Source organism: Mercenaria mercenaria, chromosome 7 (assembly GCF_021730395.1).
Source record: "Mercenaria mercenaria strain notata chromosome 7, MADL_Memer_1, whole genome shotgun sequence".
NCBI lineage: Eukaryota > Metazoa > Mollusca > Bivalvia > Venerida > Veneridae > Mercenaria > Mercenaria mercenaria.
Window position 1 is genome coordinate 11,607,233 of NC_069367.1, and position 24,659 is coordinate 11,631,891.

General features: G+C 37.9%; 2 protein-coding genes across 5 annotated transcripts; both read left to right on the forward strand.

Moving 5' to 3' along the window:
* Nucleotides 1-878: 878 nt before the first annotated feature.
* LOC128546193 (uncharacterized) lies at nucleotides 879-14,730 on the forward strand. 4 transcript variants are annotated; one of them, XM_053547563.1, is made up of 6 exons: nucleotides 879-1,165; nucleotides 4,548-4,745; nucleotides 4,998-5,148; nucleotides 5,776-5,962; nucleotides 7,941-7,995; nucleotides 14,584-14,730. In XM_053547563.1, the coding sequence occupies exons 2-6, from the start codon at nucleotides 4,551-4,553 to the stop codon at nucleotides 14,617-14,619; spliced, it is 624 nt and encodes a 207-aa protein (XP_053403538.1). In that variant the 5' UTR covers nucleotides 879-1,165; nucleotides 4,548-4,550; the 3' UTR covers nucleotides 14,620-14,730. The 4 variants fall into 4 exon arrangements, with proteins under 4 accessions (XP_053403538.1, XP_053403536.1, XP_053403535.1 ...); XM_053547561.1 differs by lacking the exon at nucleotides 14,584-14,730 and adding an exon at nucleotides 8,668-9,364 and having other exon boundaries at nucleotides 879-1,108; XM_053547560.1 differs by lacking the exon at nucleotides 14,584-14,730 and adding an exon at nucleotides 8,668-9,361.
* Nucleotides 14,731-17,013: 2,283 nt separating this feature from the next.
* Nucleotides 17,014-18,878, forward strand: LOC128558432 (uncharacterized). Its single transcript, XM_053547564.1, has 2 exons — nucleotides 17,014-17,040; nucleotides 17,497-18,878. The coding sequence occupies exon 2, from the start codon at nucleotides 17,548-17,550 to the stop codon at nucleotides 18,091-18,093; it is 546 nt and encodes a 181-aa protein (XP_053403539.1). The 5' UTR covers nucleotides 17,014-17,040; nucleotides 17,497-17,547; the 3' UTR covers nucleotides 18,094-18,878.
* The last annotated feature ends 5,781 nt before the right edge of the window (nucleotides 18,879-24,659 follow it).

Sequence of the window (24,659 nt, forward strand, 5' to 3'; positions counted from 1 at the left end):
ACAGGTGTAACATTATAGATTCATTTAGATTTGTAAAAAAAAACTATAGTTTTAGTCTGTAATCGTAAATCTAAGTAAAAGTTAATATGATTTATAAAAGATATTCACGTTATCAGAGTAATTTCTAGATTTTCATTTAGCGCAGGGCACCGAACACAGATCTTGTGCAGCTACAAAATATAAAATTTCGTTTACGTTTTGATGAAAATTAGGTCTACTCTTTATTCAATCGATTTTGTACTATAAAATAATAATGATAATATAGATAAGATTTGTAAGAATTTTCTTTTAATTCTGTGACTTTTTTATTTCATCTTTTATCTTAGACATGTTGAGAGATTTGCTCCCGTTGGTAAAAAGAATATTATTGTGAAATTTCAAGATATTTCAATATAATAAAAATGAAATTTTGCCAAATGTGTGCTCGGGTGAAGTAGAAAATTATAAAAATAGCCTAAAACATACCAGAGGACGACCTGTGCAAGCTGGAGGAAATCACACCTTCACGCATGTTTGGGTTTTATTGCATCTTGTATAAGATCGGAGGTATTGAAACCTGGTGACCGACTGCCGTGAATTTACTGATGTAGAAACAGATTTATGACACATAATTTAAGTACCAAGATATTCAGCATTTGACATCTATATTTATTAATAAATTGACCAACTGCATGATTTATCAAACACGAAATGCAAATTTCTGGTATATAAAGTTACATTTGTTATTTGCGCTGCGCATTTGGTAAATCGCGCAGGTTAAATTTATCCTGCGCAATAATTGGTAAATCGTTGCGCATATAACCAACGTACAAATATTTGTTATATGCGCTGTGCGTTTGGTAAATAGCGCAGATTGGTTATTTGCGCTCAACATCGTCGGCCCATGTCGGCCGTTTTCGTAGTCTGGATTACCTGCCCCTTCACTGTCGATTGGATCACAGGCGATTGAAGCTCTATCAATAGATATATGCATTACCATATCCCACCCACCTAATATACTATGAAAGAGATCTACATTTAACCTTCACATTATATTTCGTTGATAGAGCTTCAAGCACCTGTGATTGGATCAGGCAAACGCTGTCAATGGCGGCGTCCACTGCAAAGTGTAAACTCAATCAATATTCTTGATTTTTTGATTAAAGAGTTAAAATTTTAGAATAATGTAAGTTTTGTTATTCGTATATGGCCAGTAATTTTTAAATGTATTGGTTTTCACGGTTAATGTCAATAATTGATGACATTTTACTTGAATAGATTTCGATGTATGCTAGATTTCGGATATATATTTTTTCTGTTTCCTTGTTAATCGTACAGATAACTCGCCAATAGCGGGTCACTATCTAAACTTTTAGCATATAGTGAAGAATGTTTAGACTTTCATGATATCTAAACTTACTAACACTTAAAACTGTTGCTTGCATTCATTTAAATGTTTGATTTATTTGAATCATTCTTTTATGTCTGAAGTTATGATGAAATGTTTATACCTGTCTGATTTACCAATAGGGGGTCACTTTTGCCAATAGGGGGTCACATAGTTTATCATTTTTTTTATCCATTTAAAATTTGTCTTTTTCTGACAAAACATGACTGTGGTATTAGAAATAAACATTTCAAGATAGAATATAATGAGAGACAGTATGTTTACATTTCAAACAGGAGATATTAAGTCAAAGAATATAGCATTAGTTTTCACAGTTGTATTTCTATGCATAATTAGCACCACCTATATCTAAAACTAAAATCAAAATATTGATTCACAGAACCTTATTCATTTATCTTGATTTGCCAGTTCAAACCAGTACAACATAAAATCAACCTTTGATTTGTATTTTTGAGCAAAATAAACAACCTTTTGATTATCCCTGAAATGGGCGATTCTCTATTGGCTGAATGACCGCCTCTGTTTGATGACACTTTTTTTCATCGAAGTCAATCTAAAATTCATAATCATATTATTCTTATGAAAGTGTGTGTTTCACTCTTCAAAATGGTACCAAATTTGTGTGGTTTTATCTATGAAATTGTGAGGTATGCTCAAAAATATTCTACTTTGAAGAATTCAATAGTGCTAAAATCCAAGTCAGGAAACATGGTTGCAAGAGTTATCTACTCATGGAACTCAAACTCATTAGATTAGATCCTCTTCTTTTGTCTAATAATTGCTAAATGATAAGTTTATATAACTGGATACTTAAACATTGTATACTCTAATATGTTTAAGAGAGATTCACATTTTATTTTCAAGTGACCCGCTATTGGCAGTGATTCTCTATTGGCGAGTTGCATCATGACTGTACCAGTTCATTTTTACACCTGGTTGCGTCTCTGTGTTATATGTTTTACAATCATATGGGCAGTTTGTCCTCATTTTAACTATTTCTTGATTTAATATGCGTTTTACAAAAAGTGTTTGGTGGTTAAAATCTACAGACCTCAACAAAAGTCCAGTCAAAATATTATCACGTTCATGTTGTTGTTTTTTTTTTTTTGTGGTGGGGCAATCTAAATGTGAAAATATTGAAGGACCAAAATAATGGAGGATAAATCACAGTACACAGTCAGTCAAAGTTAATGGTTTTGTATCAGTATGTGCAATGCTTTAGGGTATAGCAGATTTTAGGGTATAGAGGATAGGTTGATAAATTTTATATTTAGACTTGAATTATTGTATGAATTTTCATATCATTCTTTTACTGGCATGCAAACAGACATTCTGACATACATTTTAAATATTTGCTCGTTGTGCTATTTTTCATATGTCATCAAATGTAAAATAAAGCTATCCCCTATAGACTAAATCAGTGCATATGTAAAAAACGTCAGTGAATGAAAAGTATTTGATAGAAATTTTAAAAGCTGAATGTTTTTGAAAAGAGAATACATTATTATTCTGATTTATAGTAAAGTAGTCTTGGAAAGTTTGTTAAGATGTGGATTTTAAACTAATAATGTAAAAAATGACCAAAGCTATCCTGTACACCCTAAATCAGCTCATATGTAAACAATGGCGTGGAGAGAAAAAGCACATGAATTTCAATGAAAAGCTGACTGTTTTAAGAAGAATAGATGTTTTCTGTCTGATATACTAAAAAACAAACTATTATTGTCATTTCTTTGAATTGGAATGCAGGAAAAATTAGTTAGCTATCCGCTATACCCTAAAGCACTGTATATAAATTATTAGATCTATACATACATGTAGAGCCCTAAATAGGGCTACCCCTATCATGCTTCAGTCAAACAGCAGCATGTCAGTACATGCGATTACCTGTTTAGACGGAATTGAGGCTATGACTAATAGATTATGATAGTGATTATCTGATTAGCAGAAGACTTTAACTCTGAAAGTCATATACAAGACATATGAGTCACTCATAATACAGTGAAAATAATGTTTCAAGTATTTTGCGGCATGGTATAGATATGCGTTTTCCATCCATTACTATTCAAATTAGATTCTGCTAAGTGTTTTCATTAGCTAAGTTGGTAGAGCATCTGACTTGCAAGCAAAACATCACAGGTTTGAGTCCTGTATTGGACTACACAGTTTTCTGCTCCTATTATAATTTCATTGCTTGTGCATATTGGCATGTATACTCAGTGAACGTTAATCATGTACAGACTCAGTTCATGTATACATAGCTGTAAATGACCAGAAATTTTGTAATACCACATATTTAATGACTTTTGTTCAGTATTATATAGCGGTCTCTTTTATGTCATGTTATGTATTTACATGTATCTATGGTGTGTTAGGTGTATATCATTTGTATAATTTACCTGAATTTGCCAACATTGTTTAAATCTTTAAAAAAATAGCAGAAGTAGCTTCCTCGTATGGTGTTCAGCAGTAATAAATAGTGCTGGGTTTGGTTTTAACTTTAATGTTACACTGACAGAGTTGATTATGTCATGTGTCTAATTAATTTAATGCATGATGTTGCAGTGAAGCAGCACTGTAAAGTTAGATGTTGAGCTCACTGCTACAAGTAGACACTGTTGTTTATATGACTGTAAAAAGTGTTGAAGAAGTTTAACCAAACACAGACATGCTAAGAATTAAATATCCAAGAAGTACTATATTCAGTGCAGAGCATTTATAAATTTAAAACCCATAATTATGTATGTTATCTCAAATAAATATTTGCAACATTGGAGAATTCGTATTCTTCTCAAAAAAAAAAAAGAAATGCAGTAAATCATTGTAAATATAGATCTTTGGTTGTAAGATGATGAGTTGAACTTTAGGGGACAAGTTGACCTGATATGCAAATTTATTTATATATGAGCCGTGCCATGAGAAAACCAACATAGTTTACAACTAGCATGGATCAAAACCAGCCTGTGCATCTGCGCAGTTTGGTCAGGATCCATGCTATTCGCTTTTATAACTTATTGTAATTAGAGATACTGTTAGTGAACAGCATAGATCCTGACCAGCCTGGCAGATGCACAGGCTGGTCTGGATCCATGCTGGTTGCAAACCCACTATGTCGGTTTTCTCATGGTACAGCTCATTATTATATATGTGTACTTTTCAGAATATGGATCATTGCTATTCCAAGGAAAAAGAGCTACAAAATGAGAGAATTCCATCAGTATTTGGCACAGATCATAGCTACAACAAAATATGTGACAATACTTGTAGAACTCCAACAAATAATCGTAAGAGAGAAAGAAGTACACCGACTGGGAAAACTCCCCAACAGCCTTCAAAAATTGGAACTGCAGTTTTATCTGTAAGTTGTGCTGTAAAACTAAAAGCAATTTAATACTGTATGTATGCTAGTGCCTATATATACAGAAAATACTTAAACATACATTACATGTAGATTGAGTGAAATCAAACCATTTTTGTATTTGTAATAATAGTTCACAAATTATAAAGGAATATCTTTTTCATCCTAGATATTATGTTCAAAACATACTCCTCCTCCATGTTCCCATGATATCTGTGTGGTGATTATTTGTCTTTATTTTATTTAATGCAGGGTCAGAAACGCAATACTCATTGGACAGAACCGGAGAAGGACTATTTCATTCAATATGTCAAACACACACCACTAAATGAAACGCTTACAGATTACTGGCAGAAATGTGCTTCTACCATGAATGCCAGATTTCCAGCCGGGATGCGTAATGGTATAATATGTTTAGATTGATCTATTTTGATTAAATTTGGCCTGGCATACATCGGTATGTCTGTCATCAACTTCCTCATAATCGCCACTTTTTCAATTTAAAACTTGTAAAGTTGGGTTGGAATTTTTCTCAAATGAGTGATTTAGTGACAATATTTTCCCCAGTTGTTTCCTAACAATCTAGACTAGCTATGTCTATGTTATATTTTTTATTATTTTTTTAGTTTGATTGTAGCAAGTCTATTTCGTATGTCCAATAAATAGTTTAGTGCTACCTTGCAAATTTTAGGAACTTTATGTATCGATGTCAAATCTGACTCCGGCCAAAGTGATAAGGATCAGTGGTTTACACATCAATGGCTAGCTATATAACTTTTAATCACTGGCATGATGTACTAAATTATAATCTTGGGAGTATAATACCGATAGATGCAAATAGACTCTCATAGCATTTTGGATGATACAAGTTTGATATTAAAGTTTACAATCTACGAGAAAATCTCTAAAATAGACTGGATTTTTCATTATTACATAGAACTAAAGAAAAAAATGACAAACGTTCCAATTTTTTGACAAATTCTTTATTATCAGTCTAGTGATTGAAACATGATTTGTTTTTTTCACTCAGGGCTTGCATGCAAGGGATTGTCACAGAGGTTATTTATAACCCCATTAAGAGGTCATACAGAATGTTCCTTAGATGAAAAAGACATTGCATCTGGATTTAGTATGTTGTCAACCCAGGATGTAATGACACGGGATGTAGGGACACAGACTGCCTTGTCACTTCCAGTCAACACTAATACTAGTAATAGGTATGAGAATGGTAGTTTAATGTAACTTTAAAAGCTTTCTCAGTCCGTATTTATAGTACTGTAAGATGCTGTTGGCAATATCCATATTTAGGTTCTGGGCTGATTATCTATACTGTCGATAAGATTTTTTTAATTTCCACATAAAATCACAAGGTATTTTATGTTCATATGGCTTTATCACCCCTAACTCCAGTTAAATGAGGCAGTCCCAGTGCATGAAATATTTTCAAAATAAGTGTTGAATTTGTAGCCTTTTGCCTTTTAATTATTATAATTTTAACTTTCCAGGTTGTGTGCTATTTACAAAATAGTTAACTTAAAGTCAAATTGTCATCATTTGTGTGTGTTTTTAGCTCACCTGTCACAAAGTGACAAGGTGAGCTTTTGTGATCACGCAGTGTCCGTCGTCCGTCCGTCAGTCCGTGCGTGCGTGCGTCCGTAAACTTTTGCTTGTGACCACTCTAGAGGTCACATTTTTTGTGGGATCTTTATGAAAATTGGTCAGAATGTTCATCTTGATGATATCTAGGCCAAGTTTAAAAGTTGGTCACGTGCCCTCAAAAACTAGGTCAGTAGGTCTAAAAATAGAAAAACCTTGTGACCTCTCTAGAGGCCATATATTTCACAAGATCTTCATGAAAATTGGTCAGAACGTTCACCTTGATGATATCTAGGTCAAGTTCGAAACTGGGTCATGTGCCTTCAAAAACTAGGTCAGTAGGTCAAATAATAGATAAACCTTTTGACCTCTCTAAAGGCCATATTTTTCATGGGATCTGTATGAAAGTTGGTCTGAATGTTCATCCTGATGATATCTAGGCCAAGTTTGAAACTGGGTCAAGTGCGGTCAAAAACTAGGTCAGTAGGTCTAAAAATAGAAAAACCTTGTGACCTTTCTGGAGGCCATGTATTTCACAAGATCTTCATGAAAATTGGTCACAACGTTCACCTTGATGATGTCTAGGTCAAGTTCGAAACTGGGTCACGTGCCATCAAAAACTAGGTCAGCAGGTCAAATAATAGAAAAACCTTGTGACCTCTCTAGAGGCCATATTTTTCATGGGATCTGTATGAAAGTTGGTCTGAATGTTCATCTTGATGATATCTAGGTCAAGTCCGAAAGTGGGTCATGTGCCGTCAAAAACTAGGTCAGTAGTTCAAATAATAGAAAAACCTTGTGACCTCTCTTAAGGCCATATTTTTCAATGGATCTTCATGAAAGTTGGTCTGAATGTTCATCTTGATGATATCTAGGTCAAGTTTGAAACAGGGTCATGTGCGGTCAAAAACTAGGTCAGTAGGTCTAAAAATAGAAAAACCTTGTGACCTCTATAGAGGCCATACTTTTGAATGGATCTCCATAAAAATTGGTCAGAATGTTCATCTTGATGATATCTAGGTCAAGTTCGAAAGTGGGTCACGTGCCATCAAAAAGTAGGTCAGTAGGTCAAATAATGAAAAAACCTTGTGACCTCTCTAGAGGCCATATTTTTCATGGGATCTGTATGAAAGTTGGTCTGAGTGTTTATCTTGATGATATCTAGGTCAAGTTTGAAACTGGGTCAACTGCGTTCAAAAACTAGGTCAGTAGGTCTTGAAATAGAAAGACCTTGTGACCTCTCTAGAGGCCATACCCTTGAATGGATCTTCATGAATATTGGTCAGAATGTTCACCTTGATGATATCTAGGTCAAGTTTGAAACTGGGTCATGTGCCTTAAAAAACTAGGTCAATAGGTCAAATAATAGAAAAACCTTGTGACCTCTCTAGAGACCATATTTTTCAATGGATCTTCATGAAAATTGGTCAGAATTTTTATCTTGATAATATCTAGGTCAAGTTCAAAACTGGGTCACATGAGCTAAAAAACTAGGTCACTATGTCAAATAATAGAAAAAACGGCGTCATACTCAAAACTGGATCATGTGGGAAGAGGTGAGCGATTCAGGACCATCATGGTCCTCTTGTTATTTTTAAGTTTCGATGTTAAAGACGGTGAATGGTTGTTTATGGAACCAAGAAAAGAACTTGAGGTATATAGGTACATTATTGTGTGAATGTCTGCAGTAAATATCAGCCATGTAATGATTTTTTTGCTCAGTAACTTGACTGTACTGCTCCAGTTTGAATTGATTTTACACAAAATGGGGATGTTGCTTGGTTTGCATATAAGCCTGTCTTAAGGATGCTGATTACATTTCATCAACCTATTACTAACAAGAATAGAGAACTCTGTGGCTGAGTGGTGACTTTGAATTTCCCTTACTGCTGTGGGTTTGAACCTGTCTTGTGGCATGAAATTCTTTCATGTGAGGAAGCTGTTCAATTGCCTTAAGTCGGTAGTTTACAGGATAAAATAAATTTTAGAGGGGCACCTAGGGTCTTCCTCCATTAGAGTCTTCCTTCACCATAAAAAGCTGAACAGTCACCATGTGACCTAAATTATGTCAGTTTGATGTTAAAATGAACAAAACTTTGTTTAGAGTAAAATAATCCTGAAACATCAATGTTAAGTTCTGTTTGAAAAAAAGGTACAGAAGTCTAAACATTCCCAAACTAAAGATTAACGTATGTGACCGAGAAGGCAACAGAAGTACAAAAATTTTCATGGTCAAACTGGCAATTTTTATTTCATTCTTCAGAATGTAACTTTAATTAATTGGTATTTAGAGTTCTAATTATTGGTTTGTATTTTCCTGTTACAGCCAGTTGCCAGTGTTGGTGCAGAATACCTGCATAGAACAGCTTTAAAGCGATTAAGGCATTATCTTAGTATATCTGACGGAGAAAAAGCAAGCCTGATTGATGTGCTTTTTATACGCCCGTTTGAAAAACGGGACGTATTATGGGAACGCCCCTGGCGGGCGGGCGGGTTGGCGGGCGGGCGGCGTCCACAGACCTTGTCCGGAGCATATCTTCTACATGCATGAAGGGATTTTGATGAAACTTGGCACAGTTGTTCACCATCATGAGACGGAGTGTCATGCGCAAGAACCAGGTCCCTAGGTCTAAGGTCAAGGTCACACTTAGAGGTCAAAGGTCAAATTCAAGAATGACTTTGTCCGGAGCATATCTTCTTCATGCATAGAGGGATTTTGATGAAAGTTGGCACAATTGTTCATCATCATGAGAAGGAGTGTCATGCGCAAGAACCAGGTCCCTAGGTCTAAGGTCAAGGTCACACTTAGAGGTCAAAGGATACAAGAATGAAAACTTTGTCCGGAGCATTTCTTCTTCATGCATAGAGGGATTTTGATATAACTTGGCACAAATGTTCACCACCATGAGGCGGAGTGTCATGCGCAAGAACCAGGTCTCTAGGTCTAAGGTCAAGGTCACACTTAGAGGTCAAAGGATACAAGAATGAAAACCTTGTCCGGAGCATTTCTTCTTCATGCATAGAGGGATTTTGATATAACTTGGCCAAATGTATACCACCACGAGACGTAGTGTCATGCGCAAGAACCAGGTCCCTTGGTCTAAGGTCAAGGTCACACTTAGAGGCCAAAGGTCAGATACAAGAATGACTTTGTCCGAAGCATTTCTTCTTCATGCATGGAGGGATTTTGATGTAACTTGATACAATTATACACCATCATGAGACGAAGTGTCATGCGCAGTTCCCTTCTTTAGAATTACTTCCCTTTGTTGTTACTATAAATAGCTTATATTGTAACTTTTTCATTACTAGTCGTAGGGACAAATCGAGACCACTTTTCTGTAGTACAACATGCATGCTACATCCAATTTTGAGGTGTATTTTGACCAGTCTCTACCTGGTAAAGATTTTTGTGAGGACTTACAATTTTTTTTTTGATTTTTTTTTTTTTTTTTTTTTTTTTTTTTTTTTTTTTTAAGATTAACTTCCCTTAGTTGTTACATAAATAACTTATATTGTAACTTTTTTATAATTGACCGTAGGGAAAAACCAAGACCACTTTTCTGTGGTACAACATAGATGTTACTTTCCAATTTTAGGTGTATTTTAAGGTATCTCTACCTGGTAAGGAGTTTTTTTGTGGACTTCGAAAACAAAACACTTAGTTATTACTAAACAACCACAAAATTAAAATTCCATTTGCAAATACAGGTGCTAGAGTAAAGAAATTTGCTGTGACGGGCGTATATTGTGACATTCTTGCACTCTTGTTAAGTAATTATTTTTGAGTTGGCTAAAGGCTGAAAGCCTTTTGACGAGTCCTTGCTATCCAACGATTCTCTAAATGGACCAAATAACACAGTGAAGGGATGTAGTTCCATTAGATTTCTCAAACTTCAAACAGTTCACTGCATGAATGAAGTTAAGTTGTGTCAATTCCCTTTGCTATGACCAATATACGATGTAATCTGTCATATCTATGACTTGTAATTGTGCAATTCTCGAATGTAACTCATTAAGCATAAATGTGCATTTTAAGAATTGCGCAGGCTTACAAAGCTTGGGTAACATCCAGCGAAAGACAAAAAATAGTTCCAGCAGGGCTCCAGATAAGATGCGTATTAGCGTAAATTACGTATAGAAATAATGCAAATACGCATGTCTAATAATTTCTAAGCGTATAAAAACGTATATAAAATTACAGAAACGCACACAATGCTTTTTTAAAAACAAAATCTGAATCGTCTGGATGCGTTAGGTAACATAGCCGATCAGCCTTAATTCTCCCACATTGAACGTAAACACGCAACTTTGCGTGGGTTGAATTTTGCAGTCAGTAAACGGATAAATTATCGGAAGAAGAAGCTCTTACTGGTTTGTTTAGTTACTACTGATATTAAAAATGATTTTAATTCTTATTTTTCGAGAAATAAACAAATCGGCAAAACATTAAATAATTGTATTTTCTTGTAGTTTTTGAAATCGAAAGTAGATCGTCTATGTTTGGCGAAACGAAACAACTTTTTTATGAAAAGATTTAAATAAGAGGTAATTTAACCATAAACTTCAATGTCAGATACTGCCAATTGCTGCTAAATGTCTTTGTATCATCACAATTTGTAAAATATATTGTTCAAACTGGAGAAAAGTGAAATCGTATCCGGATATAATATTTTGGGTAAATATCGAGCTGTGTTATGAAATTTTAAGAAAAAAACTAAAAACAAACTGAAACTGGTAGACTATACTGTCAGTACATCAATCATTAGCCGACTCAGGCCATTCAGGCCTTTGATTATAACCTGCACGATACAAAGTATAAAGAGAGCTACCCTACTCTCCCCAGATTCTACACTATATTACAGATAAATCTGCTTATAGTATTTTCCAGTCATACAAGAATTTGTTTTCCTCTCTATAGTTCAATGTAAGAATGCTTCATATATTATACCATGTATGAAGAGGTCTGGGTTCAAGTCCCAGTGGAGAGTATTTTACCATAAAGAAATGTGGACTGGACAAAACTATAATTGTTCTTCCAAAAAAATAATTTACTAAAAAGTAATGTAACAATAGGGTCATGATGGCCCTATATCACTCACCAGAGTTGGTCTGGCTTACTGACCTAGATTTTTACTCCGCATGACCCAGTGTCGAATTTAACCAAGCTATCATAAAGACAAACATTCTTGTCTTAGTTAAGTTAACTTTATGGATTTATTTATCCCCCTGCCAAAGGCGAAGGGGATATTAGAAATGCTCTCCGTCCGTCCGTCCGTCCGTCCGTCCGCAACGATCTTTGTCCGGAGCATAACTCCAAAAGTACTGGCAGGATTTTCTTCAAACTTCATACACTGATAGATCACATTGGGAGGAAGTGCAGTGTGCAAGAACAATAACTCTACCTTGCCTATTTTTTGAGTTATTCTCCTTTTTCTTATTTTCTTAAAAAATTTTGTCAGGAGCATAACTTCAAAAGTACTGGAGGGATTTTCTTTAAACTTCATACACTGATAGAACACGTTGGGAGGAAGTGCAGTGTGCAAGAACAATAACTCTACCTTGCCATTTTTAGCTCATCTGATTTTTTGAAAAAAAATGATGAGTTATTGTCATCACTTGAGGGGTTGTCGGCGTCGGCATCGGTGTCGGCGTCTGCGTCGGCGTTGCCTGGTTAAGTTTTATGTTTAGGTCAGCTTTTCTCCTAAACTATCAAAGCTATTGCTTTGAAACTTGGGATACTTGTTCACCATCATAAGCTGACCCTGTATAGTAAGAAACATAACTCCATCTTGCTTTTTGCAAGATTTATGGCCCCTTTTGTACTTAGAAAATATCAGATTTCTTGGTTAAGTTTTATGTTTAGGTCAACTTTTCTCCTAAACTATCAAAGCTTTTGCTTTGAAACTTGGAATACTTGTTCACCATCATAAGCAGACCCTGTACATCAAGAAACATAACTCCATCTTGCTTTTTGCAAGAATTATTGCCCCTTTTGGACTTAGAAAATCAGTTTTCTTGGTTAATTTTTATGTTTAGGTCAGCTTTTATCCTAAACTATCAAAGCTATTCCTTTAAAACTTGCAACACTTGTTCACCATCATAAGCTGACCCTGTACAGCAAGAAACATAACTCCATCCTGCTTTTTGCAAGATTTATGGCCCCTTTTGGACTTAGAAAATATCAGATTTCTTGGTTAAGTTTTATGTTTAGGTCAACTTTTTCTCTTAAACTATCAAAGCTATTGCTTTAAAACTTGCAACTCTTGTTCACCATCATAAGCTGACCCTGTACAGCAAGCAACATAACTCCATCCTGCTTTTTGCAATAATTATTGCCCCTTTTGGACTTAGAAAAATCATTTTCTTGGTTGAATATTATGTTTGTCAACTTTTCTCATAAACTATCAAAGCTATTGCTTTAAAACTTGCAACAGTTTTTCACCATCATAAGTGGACACTGTACATCAAGAAACATAACTCTATCCTGCTTTTTGCAAGAGTGATGGCCCTTTTTAGACTTAGAAAATCATGGGTAGGACAATATTTCTATTATACAAAAAAAATCAGATGAGCGTCAGCACCCGCAAGGCGGTGCTCTTGTTTTTAGTTATTCCCCTTTATCATATTTTCTTAAAAGATTCTGTCCGGAGCATATCTTCTTCATGCATGGAGGGATTTCGATATATCTTGGCATAAATGTTCACCACTACGAGGCGGAGTGTCATGCGCAAGAACCAGATCCCTAGGTCTAAGGTCAAGGTCACACTTAGAGGTCAAAGGATACAAGAATGAAAACCTTGTCCAGAGCATTTCTTCTTCGTGCAAAGAGGGATTTCGATATAACTTGGCACAAATGTTCACCACCACGAGATGGAGTGTCATGCGCAAGATCCAGGTCCCTAGATCTAAGGTCAAGGTCACACTTAGAGGCCAAAGGTCAGATACAAGAATGACTTTGTCCGAAGCATTTCTTCTTCATGCATGGAGGGATTTTGATGTAACTTGGCACAATTATACACCATCATGAGTCGAAGTGTCATGCGCAGTTCCTTCTTTAGAATTACTTCCCTTTGTTGTTACTTTAAATAGCTTTTATTGTAACTTTTTCATTACTAGTCATAGGGAAAAATCAAGACCACTTTTCTGTAGTACAACATGCATGCTACATCCAATTTTGAGGTGTATTTTGACCAATCTCTACCTGGTAATGATTTTTATGTGGACTTACAATTTTTTAAAAAAAAATTTTTTTAGATTTTTAGAAGATTAACTTCCCTTAATTATTACTATTAATAACTTATATTGTAACATTTTTATAATTGACCGTAGGGAAAAAACAAGACCACTTTTGTGTGGTACAACATAGATGTTACTTTCCAATTTTAGGTGTATTTTAAGGTATCTCTACCTGGTAAGGAGTTTTTTTGTGGACTTAGAAAAACAAAAGACTTACAATGATTACTAAACAACCACAAAATTAAAATTCCATTTGCAAATACAGCTGCTAGAGTAAAGAAATTTGCTGTGACGGGCGTATATTGTGACATTCTGGCACTCTTGTTCCCTGTTAGCTTTCCATTCCTTCTTTTTACAGTAGCCATATAGAAAAACATCATAGCTATATATATACTATTCATGAAAATTAATAAAATTTAGCAGTAAACCACCTCACCACTGACTTATTCTTTCTTCCACAACTTTAAAACCCCTGATGCGGACCACAACTAAACGGTTCTTCAAAGCTTTCCCCAAAATTAATACTTTCAGACACTAACTTGTCAGGAACTTTAGCCTTCAATTATAATATGCACGGCGGGGGGATTAGCCATGTCTAACATGGCTCTTGTTTCAGACTTGAATTAGTTGTTTCTCATTATCACTCATATCATATGACACAAATGTCAACTCTCACACAATATTTCATGAATAGTGGCCCTGTTTCACTCAGAATTTCGTTTTAAAATTTTTATGTACTTTCACTCTCAAGCATCGAAATAGTCAAAAGTACTGTCATCTCTGACACCTCTTGTTTAATAGTAATTTCATTGAGGTAATACAAGCTGACAAAGATTAGCAAAGAGAACTCGGATGTATACAAGGCATGGTTGATTTACTACACATCCTTACATCAGTAACACATTTGTATTGCTGGCATTTGTTGTATAGTTAGTTAAGACAGTTTGAATTGCTGTCATAAAAAAACATTCAGTTTCTAGTGACTTTTTTTATTAATCGTTAGGCTCTGGTACTCCACGGCAATTTGCAAGAGCTCTGATGTCATCATCATTAGCAGAAGAAATAAAGGCTCTCCTGATTTTTGACATAGAAATGGACGCACGGGAATGTTGCTCAAAAAGTAGTACCCCTGAGTCATAAGCAGTACAAAGATCTGAAAGAGTTCAAATGGTCAGATATTTTAAATGAGCTTGTAACAAGACAAGCCATATTGGCTGAAGTGCTGTTAGCAGTGGCTTTGCGTACTGGCAAAATTGGCTGTAGAAACCCTACAGAAGCCCTCTGTGGTAGCAACTGTCTATGGAATGCTAAACAAGCAGCGGTCTGGTCAGTTGAGTGCAGTTCAGAAGTTTATTACGGCCAGCCTTGCAAATGAGCAGACACATCAAAAGGTATACCTGTTATCCATGTTGATCTTGTTTTTCTTTTGATATCTGGAATGCCATTACATATGAGCTGTGCCATGGGAAAACCAACATAGTGGGTGTGCGACCAGCATGGATCCAGACCAGCCTGCGCATCTGCATTTAAAGCATAAAAAGTGCAGTTTTGCATCTTTTTGCTAAAAAGTTGAAAAAAATATTCTCCAAGGCCATAAAAACATTTAGGGGCGGGCCAAAAATTTAGGGTAGGTCGGGATACCGGAAACAAACAATTTTTTTTTTTACGCCTAACCACAACTCTCAGTATTGGAATAAAACTACACAGTTTTCAGAAATTTTTTCTTTTAAATGGACCACTTTTTGATAAATACTTAAATTAAGCATCTATTTGCATTGCATCATATTGAATAAGCTGCTTAATATGTATTGAAAAAAATGCTGATTTGACATATTTAATTCCACTGATTTTACTTACATTGTAATACATTTCACAGGTGTATGATCGTCTGCAGAAAGTAGGTGTCAGTCTAAGCCATAATGGAATGCTACAGTTTATGACGGGTGTATCTGGCAGCTTTAATTCTGAGCTTATCGACAGTGTGAAGGATGGGAAAAGATTTAGGATCATTGGTGATAATATCAACTTTCACATTGGTGTTGCACAGGCAAGAAAAAATGTTGATAAATCAGGACACATGGAACATTGGTTTGGATCAGCAGCAATAATTCAAAATGTGGAATTCCCAGCATTGTCAGATATTGCTCCCCAGCGTGATTTGCTCCAACTGCCATATAATACTTTTCTGCTGTCTAAGTCAGATTTGAACGAAGAAGTGTATTACATGTCATACCTTGCTGCGCAGATTATGGTGGAGCATTTTCCGTGGTTGCAGTTTGCTAAGGCTGCAATGAATGAAGTAGGGGACAAAATTCCTGGTATGAATGTGCGAAATAAAGTGATACATAAAATACATAGTACGACGGGAACCAGACTAAAATAGATTTGAAACATCTTCAACCTCCATAAAGCGTCTACGAACATAGATTATACGATATTGATTGCTAGGATTGTAAACTCGATTCCTCGAAACTACATTTAGTTTGACATTGAAATTTTAATAAATTATACATGTCGAATGTTAAATATAGATAAGTTACTGCTGCTAAAATTAAATCTGTCGCTAAAGTACTGAAAACGTACTGAATATCATTGATTTTCAAATTTTTAAAAATGGCGGACTGAAAACTTCCATATTTGCGCAAATTGACTCAACAACGGCATAAATAAAGAGTGTTTCTGCCCAGTGGCCTGTTTTCTACATCAGAAACTGTTAAGGTTTTAGTAAATAAACTAGATTAGAAACTTTAGTTCTCGTTCGTAGTGTTTTAAATGATAAGCATTTCCCAAGGGTAATTTTAGAAACTTTAATTGTTGGAGTTCAAAACAGAGACCAGAGTATCCCGTCCCAGCCAGTTCCAGTCAAGGTGAGCAGTCTGTGTTCCAGTCACGGCGAGCAGTCTTTAGTTGTCCAGTCACGGCGAGCAGTCTTTAGTCGTCCACTCATGGCGAGCAGTCTACAGTGTCCAGTCACGACGAGCAGTCTTTAACCTTCCAGTCACGGCGAGCAGTCTTCCAGTCACGGCGAGCAGATCACCGAGTTCCAGTCTCAGTTAGCAGCCTACAGCAGTCTGCAATAGTTCCAGTTCTATATAGTCCCAGTCATAACAGTTGGCAACCTATAGAGTGCCAGTCACGCTAACCAATCGTTTAGTTTCAGTCTACCTTTAGCAGACTGTTGAGTGTCCAGTCACCTCTACCCTACTCTAGTAAATCTCGAGGCCAAGTAATTAATAGTGCCAACACTATCAATATACAATACTTGATACAGGACCCACAGCACAGTTCAGTCCAGTCTAGTCCAGTTCAGTCCTATACTACACCCAAGGGCTACATTCTGTCAGCCTTTATCGGCATATGTGTTAGGCAGCGACTGACCACTGTCCTAGCATATAGGCTGTATAATAGTATCCAATCACTGAAGTGTCGTGCAAGGGCAGGAGCGTAACATTATTTTGTGGTGGCAGCGGTGAGATCTACTGTTTTCCAGAGGTAGATCCAGAGATTCGAACCTGAACTTGAGGCTACCAATGACCAGGGATACTTAGTTGACAGACACTTGAAATTACATAAATAGCAGCAACTATGAGTAGTTCTTCACCTTTTGACAGTGTTTGGGTGGTAAGCTTTAAGGGTAATCAACCTGGAGACGAAGTGCACACAAGGTCTGCAGACTTTGAAACAGCCGATGAAATGTCTGAGGTGGCGTCTATTATGAGTGACCACTCTGCTGTGCTAGCGCAGGACGCAAGCAGCGGCAACACAAATGAGAATGCAGTGATCCAGATATCTGCATGATGACTGGTGTGACCGATGTACTGAAAGACATTGTCAAAGAGTTGAAGGAGTTGAAGCAGACCCAGCTAGGCAATCTAGTTCTGTTAATTTTTCACCACCCATGAATGGTATTGACCAGGCAAGAAGCTATCATAATGATGAAAATCAGGAAGGATTGTACAGTGCACCTATGCGACCACAAAGGGTAGCTGAAAGTCATGGGTACGGCATACGTGATGACTTGGCATACGTCAACCAAACCAACATTGAAGATGCATCTTTGAGACCACAAAGGTTAACTGAAGGACACCATTACGGCATACCCGATAATATGGCATACGTCCACCAAAATAGTTATGAAGGTGCATACATGAGTTCTAAACCGGTTAATGTGAAAATACCTTCTTTTACAGGCAAAGTAGACTGGTCAACTTGGATAGCCCGCTTTGAAGCATTGGCTTACAGATATAGATGGGGACGCGAAGAGAAACTTGACCAACTGCTGCCTAGAATAGAGAGTCAGGCTAGCGAGTTTGTGTTTACACAACTGCATTCATCTGTTTTACAGAATTATGAAGATTTGATAGCTGAGCTCAGCAGCCGTTACCGTAAAATTGAAACAGCCGGGTCGTTTGCTGTAAAGTTCAGCAACAGGGTGCAAAAGCAGGGTGAACCGGTGGAAGAGAACGCTGCAGATCTGAAAGCATTGTATGAGATGGCTCACAGATACAGATAGCAGGACAAGAGACGAAGATCTTGTGCGTAGGTTTCTGGATGGATTGCTTGACGGAGACATTAGATTTCAAGTAGAATACTACAAGGAACCAGCAAACATCGATGAGGCTGTCTTCCATGTAGTGAACTTTATACAGACACGAAATTTCAGGAGGCTGAACATGAGGGATAAAGAGAGTTTTACCAGACGGATGCTGGAAGAACAGTGTGCTGGTAATCCAAAAATTCAGACTTGTGATGGTGATGACAACAGTCAAAGTACTGAGAAGTATGATGGGTGCTGGAGCATGGATGACCATGAATGCATGTATATAAACAGAATTCCGGGCTGTAGGAAAATAGAAAATGACAGAAGTAACCATACAGATTACTCAATCTATCAAGACAGTGAACAAATGAAGCTACTTCACCATATACTGGAGAGACTGTCAAACCTTGAAAAGGTAGGAGAACCTAACGGGCGGGCGGATCACAACAAAAGAACAGCCACGGAAGATATGGAGTGCTTCCATTGCCATAAGAATGGACATTTGGCAAGAAAATGTCCCTTAAAGAAGACCAGAGATAGGAGGACCGACGACACGACAACGCAAAAGATAAACAGACCTTTAAACTTTAAGGGACCGGCTCTTTCGGCCGAAGGGCAGTCCAAGTAAATGATAAAGAAAAGGACACAGACACTGCCAGGAACAAGGACCAAAGAAGTGAAGTAGCAGCTCACGAAGCAGACGAAAATAGGGAGACAAGTTATGGAATTTATATTGAGGGTAGTGTTGAAGGGATGCCAGTAGGGTTTCTGGCAGACACTGGAGCCTCAAAGACTATTTTGTCCTCCCGTGTATATCATAGGCTTGATGATACGGATAGGCCACCATTGGAAAGTTCTGCATACTTGGAGGGTGCAGAAGGTGTGCCTACCAGAGCTTTTGGCAAAGCGGCGTTGAAGATAAAGCTGGGAGGGCTTGATCTTAACATAGAGGTTGTCGTAGCAGACATTGAAGAAGACGCTCTGCTTGGTCGCGACATCTTGAATTCTGCAGATCTACTGCTTACTAAGAACACTGTGGTGCTAAATGGAGCAAAGATTATGTGTCACCAAAGACCACGCTCTGCGAAAACACGACGAGTTCTTAACCATGATGACATTAATATTTCTTATAGAGTGGAAACATTTGCTGATGTTGTAGGAAATAAAGATGATGGTCATTGCATGGGGATGAGTAATAGAGAGAAACCACTGACTTGGTCCAAGGAGGAGGACCAGGTAGTGATATCGCCGACATTACTACAGACTAATACATCTATGGTAACGGAGTGTCACCTGGATCGGGTCAACGTTCAAAGAGAGTATGCAGATGTAATAAAAGAAACAGAAGAGTACAACAACCAAGAGACAGACAGGACGCCTCTTCTAAGTGAAGATCAAGAAATGAACAAACTCCCAGGTACTACCAAGTAGGAGATGTTCCCAGCGGATATTTGCCAGCAATTTACCATCCGAACGTTAATGAAGTTCCAGGTCGCTACAAAGAGTCATCAGATGAGGGTCTCATCACATACGGGAACTGCAAGTATATGCACGTGGTACCGCTTGCAGCTCTCGAGATGCACCTATGAAACCTCTTTCGATGGGATGTGACTGTGAAATGGTACTACCGCTCAACTTAAGGTTTGAGGTTTCACAAAGTAACCAGGATTTTATATCTCATGAACACGTACACCAAAGCTTAAACAGCAGCTTCGCACGTAAATGGGAGCTGTATGATACACGACGAGAAAACACTGTATTCGATCCTGGAGGGCAGACAGACACACGGACGGGAAGCAGACTGATGCAGGATGACGGAGGAGAACAATAAACACTGAGAATTGGACGTTTAACTGGTTGATGTTGACGCTATACAACCATTAACCATGAAGCCAGGGTGGCAAACAACGGACAACACCAGGGTATTAGCTCAATGCACATGGAGATGCACACAATTTTTATAGATGCGACTATGATGTCAGACAGACGCTACTTAACGTAATTAACAGCGAAAATCGCACCTCTCACCCTGGGGTACAGACGACAGATGCAGACGGGAAGGATGAGCAGATAATATGTAACACTTAGATCCAAGGAGATGATCCCTAGATGTCCACACATTGAAGGGGACGACGGTGCAGCAGTTACATTTAGATGCCACCGGCAAAACAGAACAGAACCGGGAGGGTGACAAGTCAAGGACTTAATATACTTTAAGTGTTACTCTTTAGGACATTAATTAAATCAACGAAATGAACAATTATGTGACTCAAGTGTTTGTAAACGGAAAATAAGTTTAAAGACTGTACGTTTTTGTAAAGGGTAGATAAAGCGAAACATAGTTAACCTGCACTCAAAATCTAGATGTTTGATATGTTTTTAGTGATGTAAGATTAGAAAATAATGGATTGCTATTTATTAACTTATGTACAGTTAAGTTCATTGAAATGTTGTGATTTTGATAAACATTAAGGTGATTGATGTAAATTTATTGTAATTTAAGGTGCTTCATTGCATATAACCATTGCTTAAGGTGGTTCACCACATACTTGCTACTTGTAAGTCTCCAGTTTAGTTTCTGAAATATTTATTGCAACGGGAGTTTTGCCATGGAAAACCGGGGGGGGGGTGGTAATGAAGTGTTCTAGAAATTTTACCTCTCACTCATTCTTCTTTCCTTCACTCGGATTGTTTACTTTCATTTTTTTTGCAGCCTTTACTGGCGACAACGCATGAAGTTGGTTGCTGTCTTAAGTTAAATTCACAAGACATCAACCCAACATTACGTAGTGTGCCAGCTTTTCGATCCATCCTTCACCTTCGAAGCTGTTTTCCATGTCGGAACTTTGCCACAGTTTGTGAATGTATTCAGTTTCAGCGATTTATGTCAACAATTCCGTAATCCTTCATTTTACTTTCCTAGTGTTAAATCCTGATTTCATATGACGCAGCAACATTTATTATGTATTTCTGCTGAGTAATTCCTCGAGATTTTAAGTAAAACATTGTTATTTTGATGTTTTATCACAGTGCACATGTCGTACATGTATGTCATATTTGTTTTCACGGTGAGCAATCGTTACGCAACAGTGAAGCTTATGGAACGGCTTTCGAATTGTTTTAAATTGCTTTATTCGTGATGTTTTGCCATAATATTTCGAGAGAAGTTTGTAAGACGTCTCTTCATGATTATGCAGTTGTTATTTTATGTATTTTTTGTATTTTTAAGGCATTTTGGCCGTTCCCACGAAAAATCTGTGGTCCCCACAATTTTTCTGTGGGGCGTTCCACACTGTGGCGTTGTGGACGATCCCACGAAAAATCGGTGGTCACCACAATTTTTCTGTGGCGCGTTCGTTTTCCACAGCTCCACGCTGTGGGGTTGTGGGCTGATTCTGTGGGGGTATAAATAGGCTTCCACAGTTTCAGTCGTGGTCTCCAACTTCAAAATTCGCACTTGCACACCGTTTTGGCTGTTATTATAATTTTACGACATTTTGGCTTTATATCTAAATTCTAAAGGTGTGCAACATTTTTATTTGTTGTACTTTGGCAATTTAAAGGTTTTATTTTAGAATTAATAAATTAGATCTAATAGTTTTGTGCAGTAACAAGACTTTGACTTGGGAACTTATAATTTTAGTTGCTTCACGACTGTTCATCTTTACAAAAGTTCGGAATATTTTATGAAATGGTTTTCTTTATTTACATCAGAAACTGTTAATGGTTTTAGTAAATAAACTAGATTAGAAACTTTAGTTCTCGTTCGTAGTGTTTTAAATGATAAGCATTTCCCAAGGGTAATTTTAGAAACTTTAATTGTTGGGAGTTCCAAACTATAGGATTATGATTATTATTACATATATTATGATTTGTTTACTTAGTTCACTCTGTATATATTTCCAGATGTTGAAGATTGGTAATGTCAATAAACATTAGAAATCATTCACCAAATAGATGTCAGTCTTATTTATCTTCAACATTCCAACAGGACGCTGATTTCAAATCTCACAGTATAACGACAAATTGCAACCGCTGGTAACCATCTTCAAAATGCCGGAAGTATCCTGCCCAGTTCCTGGCTGTGACTACAAGACACCGGATGTGGATGCCAGTATAATTGTTGAACTTATTAAGGCTCATAGTGTGACGCACCCAGCTGCTCCACCTGCTGCCGTCGCAAAAGTTGAACGAGTGCGCAGACCAGTCGTTACAGCTGCTGGAACTTCTGAGGATTGGGCTTACTTCCAATCTAGGTGGAATGACTACGTTACGGCAACAAAGAGTAATGGACCTGATAAGGTCATCCAACTTATTGAGTGCTGTGATGAACTGCTTCGCAAAGGTCTTACCAGGTCAGCTGGCGGAAGCCTTAAGGACAAAACTCATGATGAAGTTATGGCTTCTATTCGTAAATTAGCGGTGAAGGAAGAGAACACTATGGTAGCTCGTGTTACGTTACATAATATGCGACAGGATAGAGATGAGACAATCGGGAGTTTTGGCGCACGTTTACAGGGTCAAGCGAACATTTGCAAGTTCATCATCAAGTGTGCTAACTGTAACGAGAATGTTACCTATACAGAAGCTATAATGCGCGATGTTTTAAGCAGAGGCTTGTGTGACCCTGAAATACATATGGACCTTCTTGGTGATCAGAATCAAGCTATGTCATTAGAGGATGTGTATAAATTTGTTGAAGCCAAAGAGGCAGGCAAGCGATCTGCATCTCGCCTCTTTGACACACAAGCTGTAGAAGCGTCATCTAGCTCATATAGACAATCTAAACAACAAGCGAACAGAACTGAACAGGAACTCTGTAACTACTGTGGGAAGCGCGGTCATGGGAAACAATCTTCAGCAGCCACTCGCCGGTCAAACTGTCCAGCATATGGCCACAAGTGTGACATTTGCCAACGTGATAATCATTTTAAGACAGTGTGTCGCAGCAAGGACAAACCCTTCTCAAGACGCCCATCCCGTGGTAGACCACCAAAGCACACATCAAGCGAGGATGCGGTGTTTGATAATTTCTGTACTGTGTTTGATACATCCCCATTATATTCAAACAGTTCAAATTCTGAAGTGTGCTCTGTTAATAAAACTGTTCCTCTTGATCACCACGTGTATGACACGTTACATGACTAATGGGTACGACAGAAATCAAAACCACAACCATTTATAAATGTTGTTATTCAGACACTGTCACATGATTATGCTGTACTTGGTTTAGATACTATGCATGTAACCTCTATTTCAGCTCCAGTTACTGCCTTAGCCAATACCGGATGTCAGAGCTGCCTTGCCGGACTTAAGATAATCCACCGCCTTGGACTCAGCGAAAAGGACTTGGTACCTGTAACCATGCGCATGCATACTGCAAACAATGACGGCATAAAGATACTTGGCGCCATCCTCCTGCGCATATCTTGTACAGATCCTAATGGACGCACTGCAGTTACGAAACAAATGACTTATGTCACTGACAGCTCAGATAAGCTCTTTCTCAGTAGGGAAGCCTGTGTGAACTTAGGAATTATCCCACCCAATTTCCCACAAATGAATGTCCCAGTGGCCAAGAGTCTCAATGCCATCCACGATCCTACTGTAGCACCTTGTGGTTGCCCCTCACGCCAGCTACCCCCCCCCCCCCCCCCCCCCCCCCCCCCCCATTACCGAAGACGCTACCCTTCCCTGCTACAGTTGAAAATCGTGAAAAGCTTCAACAGTACCTCCTTAACTACTATGGAGCATCCACATTTAATACATGTGAGCACCAACAACTACCTCTCATGGAATGTCCTCCAATGAAGTTAATGGTTAACCCAGATGCTAAACCGATAGCTCACCATACGCCCGTGCCAGTCCCACTACACTGGAGGGATGCTGTTAAGGATGGACTCGACCAAGATGTTCGACTGGGTCTTCTAGAGAAGGTTCCCATTGGTGACCCTGTTACATGGTGCCATAGAATGGTGGTATGTGCTAAAAAGAATGGCAAACCGAGGCGTACAGTTGATTTCCAAGCACTGAATGTCCACGCTACTAGAGAAACACACCACACCGCCTCCCCAATCCTACAAGTCAGATCTGTACCAGCCGGCAAAAAGAAGACTATATTTGATGCTTGGAATGGATACCACAGTGTCCCACTCTGCGAGGAAGACCGCCACTTGACAACCTTCATCACTCCTTGGGGAAGGTACCGTTACAGAACTGCACCTCAGGGCTACATTGCTTCTGGAGACGGCTATACTAGACGTTACGATGAGATTGTTGCCGACATAGCCGACAAACTAAGTCTGTAGAGGACGCATTACTATGGGCAGATACCATTGAACACAGTTTCCATCAGGCTGCTAACTGGCTAGACGTCTGCGGAAGGAATGGCATTGTTCTTAACCCAGAGAAATTTGTCTTTGGTGCTGACACAGTAGAATTTGCCGGTTTCGTAATATCTCCAACTGAAGTTCGTCCTAGTCCAAGGTACATTCGAGCTATCACTGTCTTCCCTGCCCTCAAGGATCTTACTGATGTCC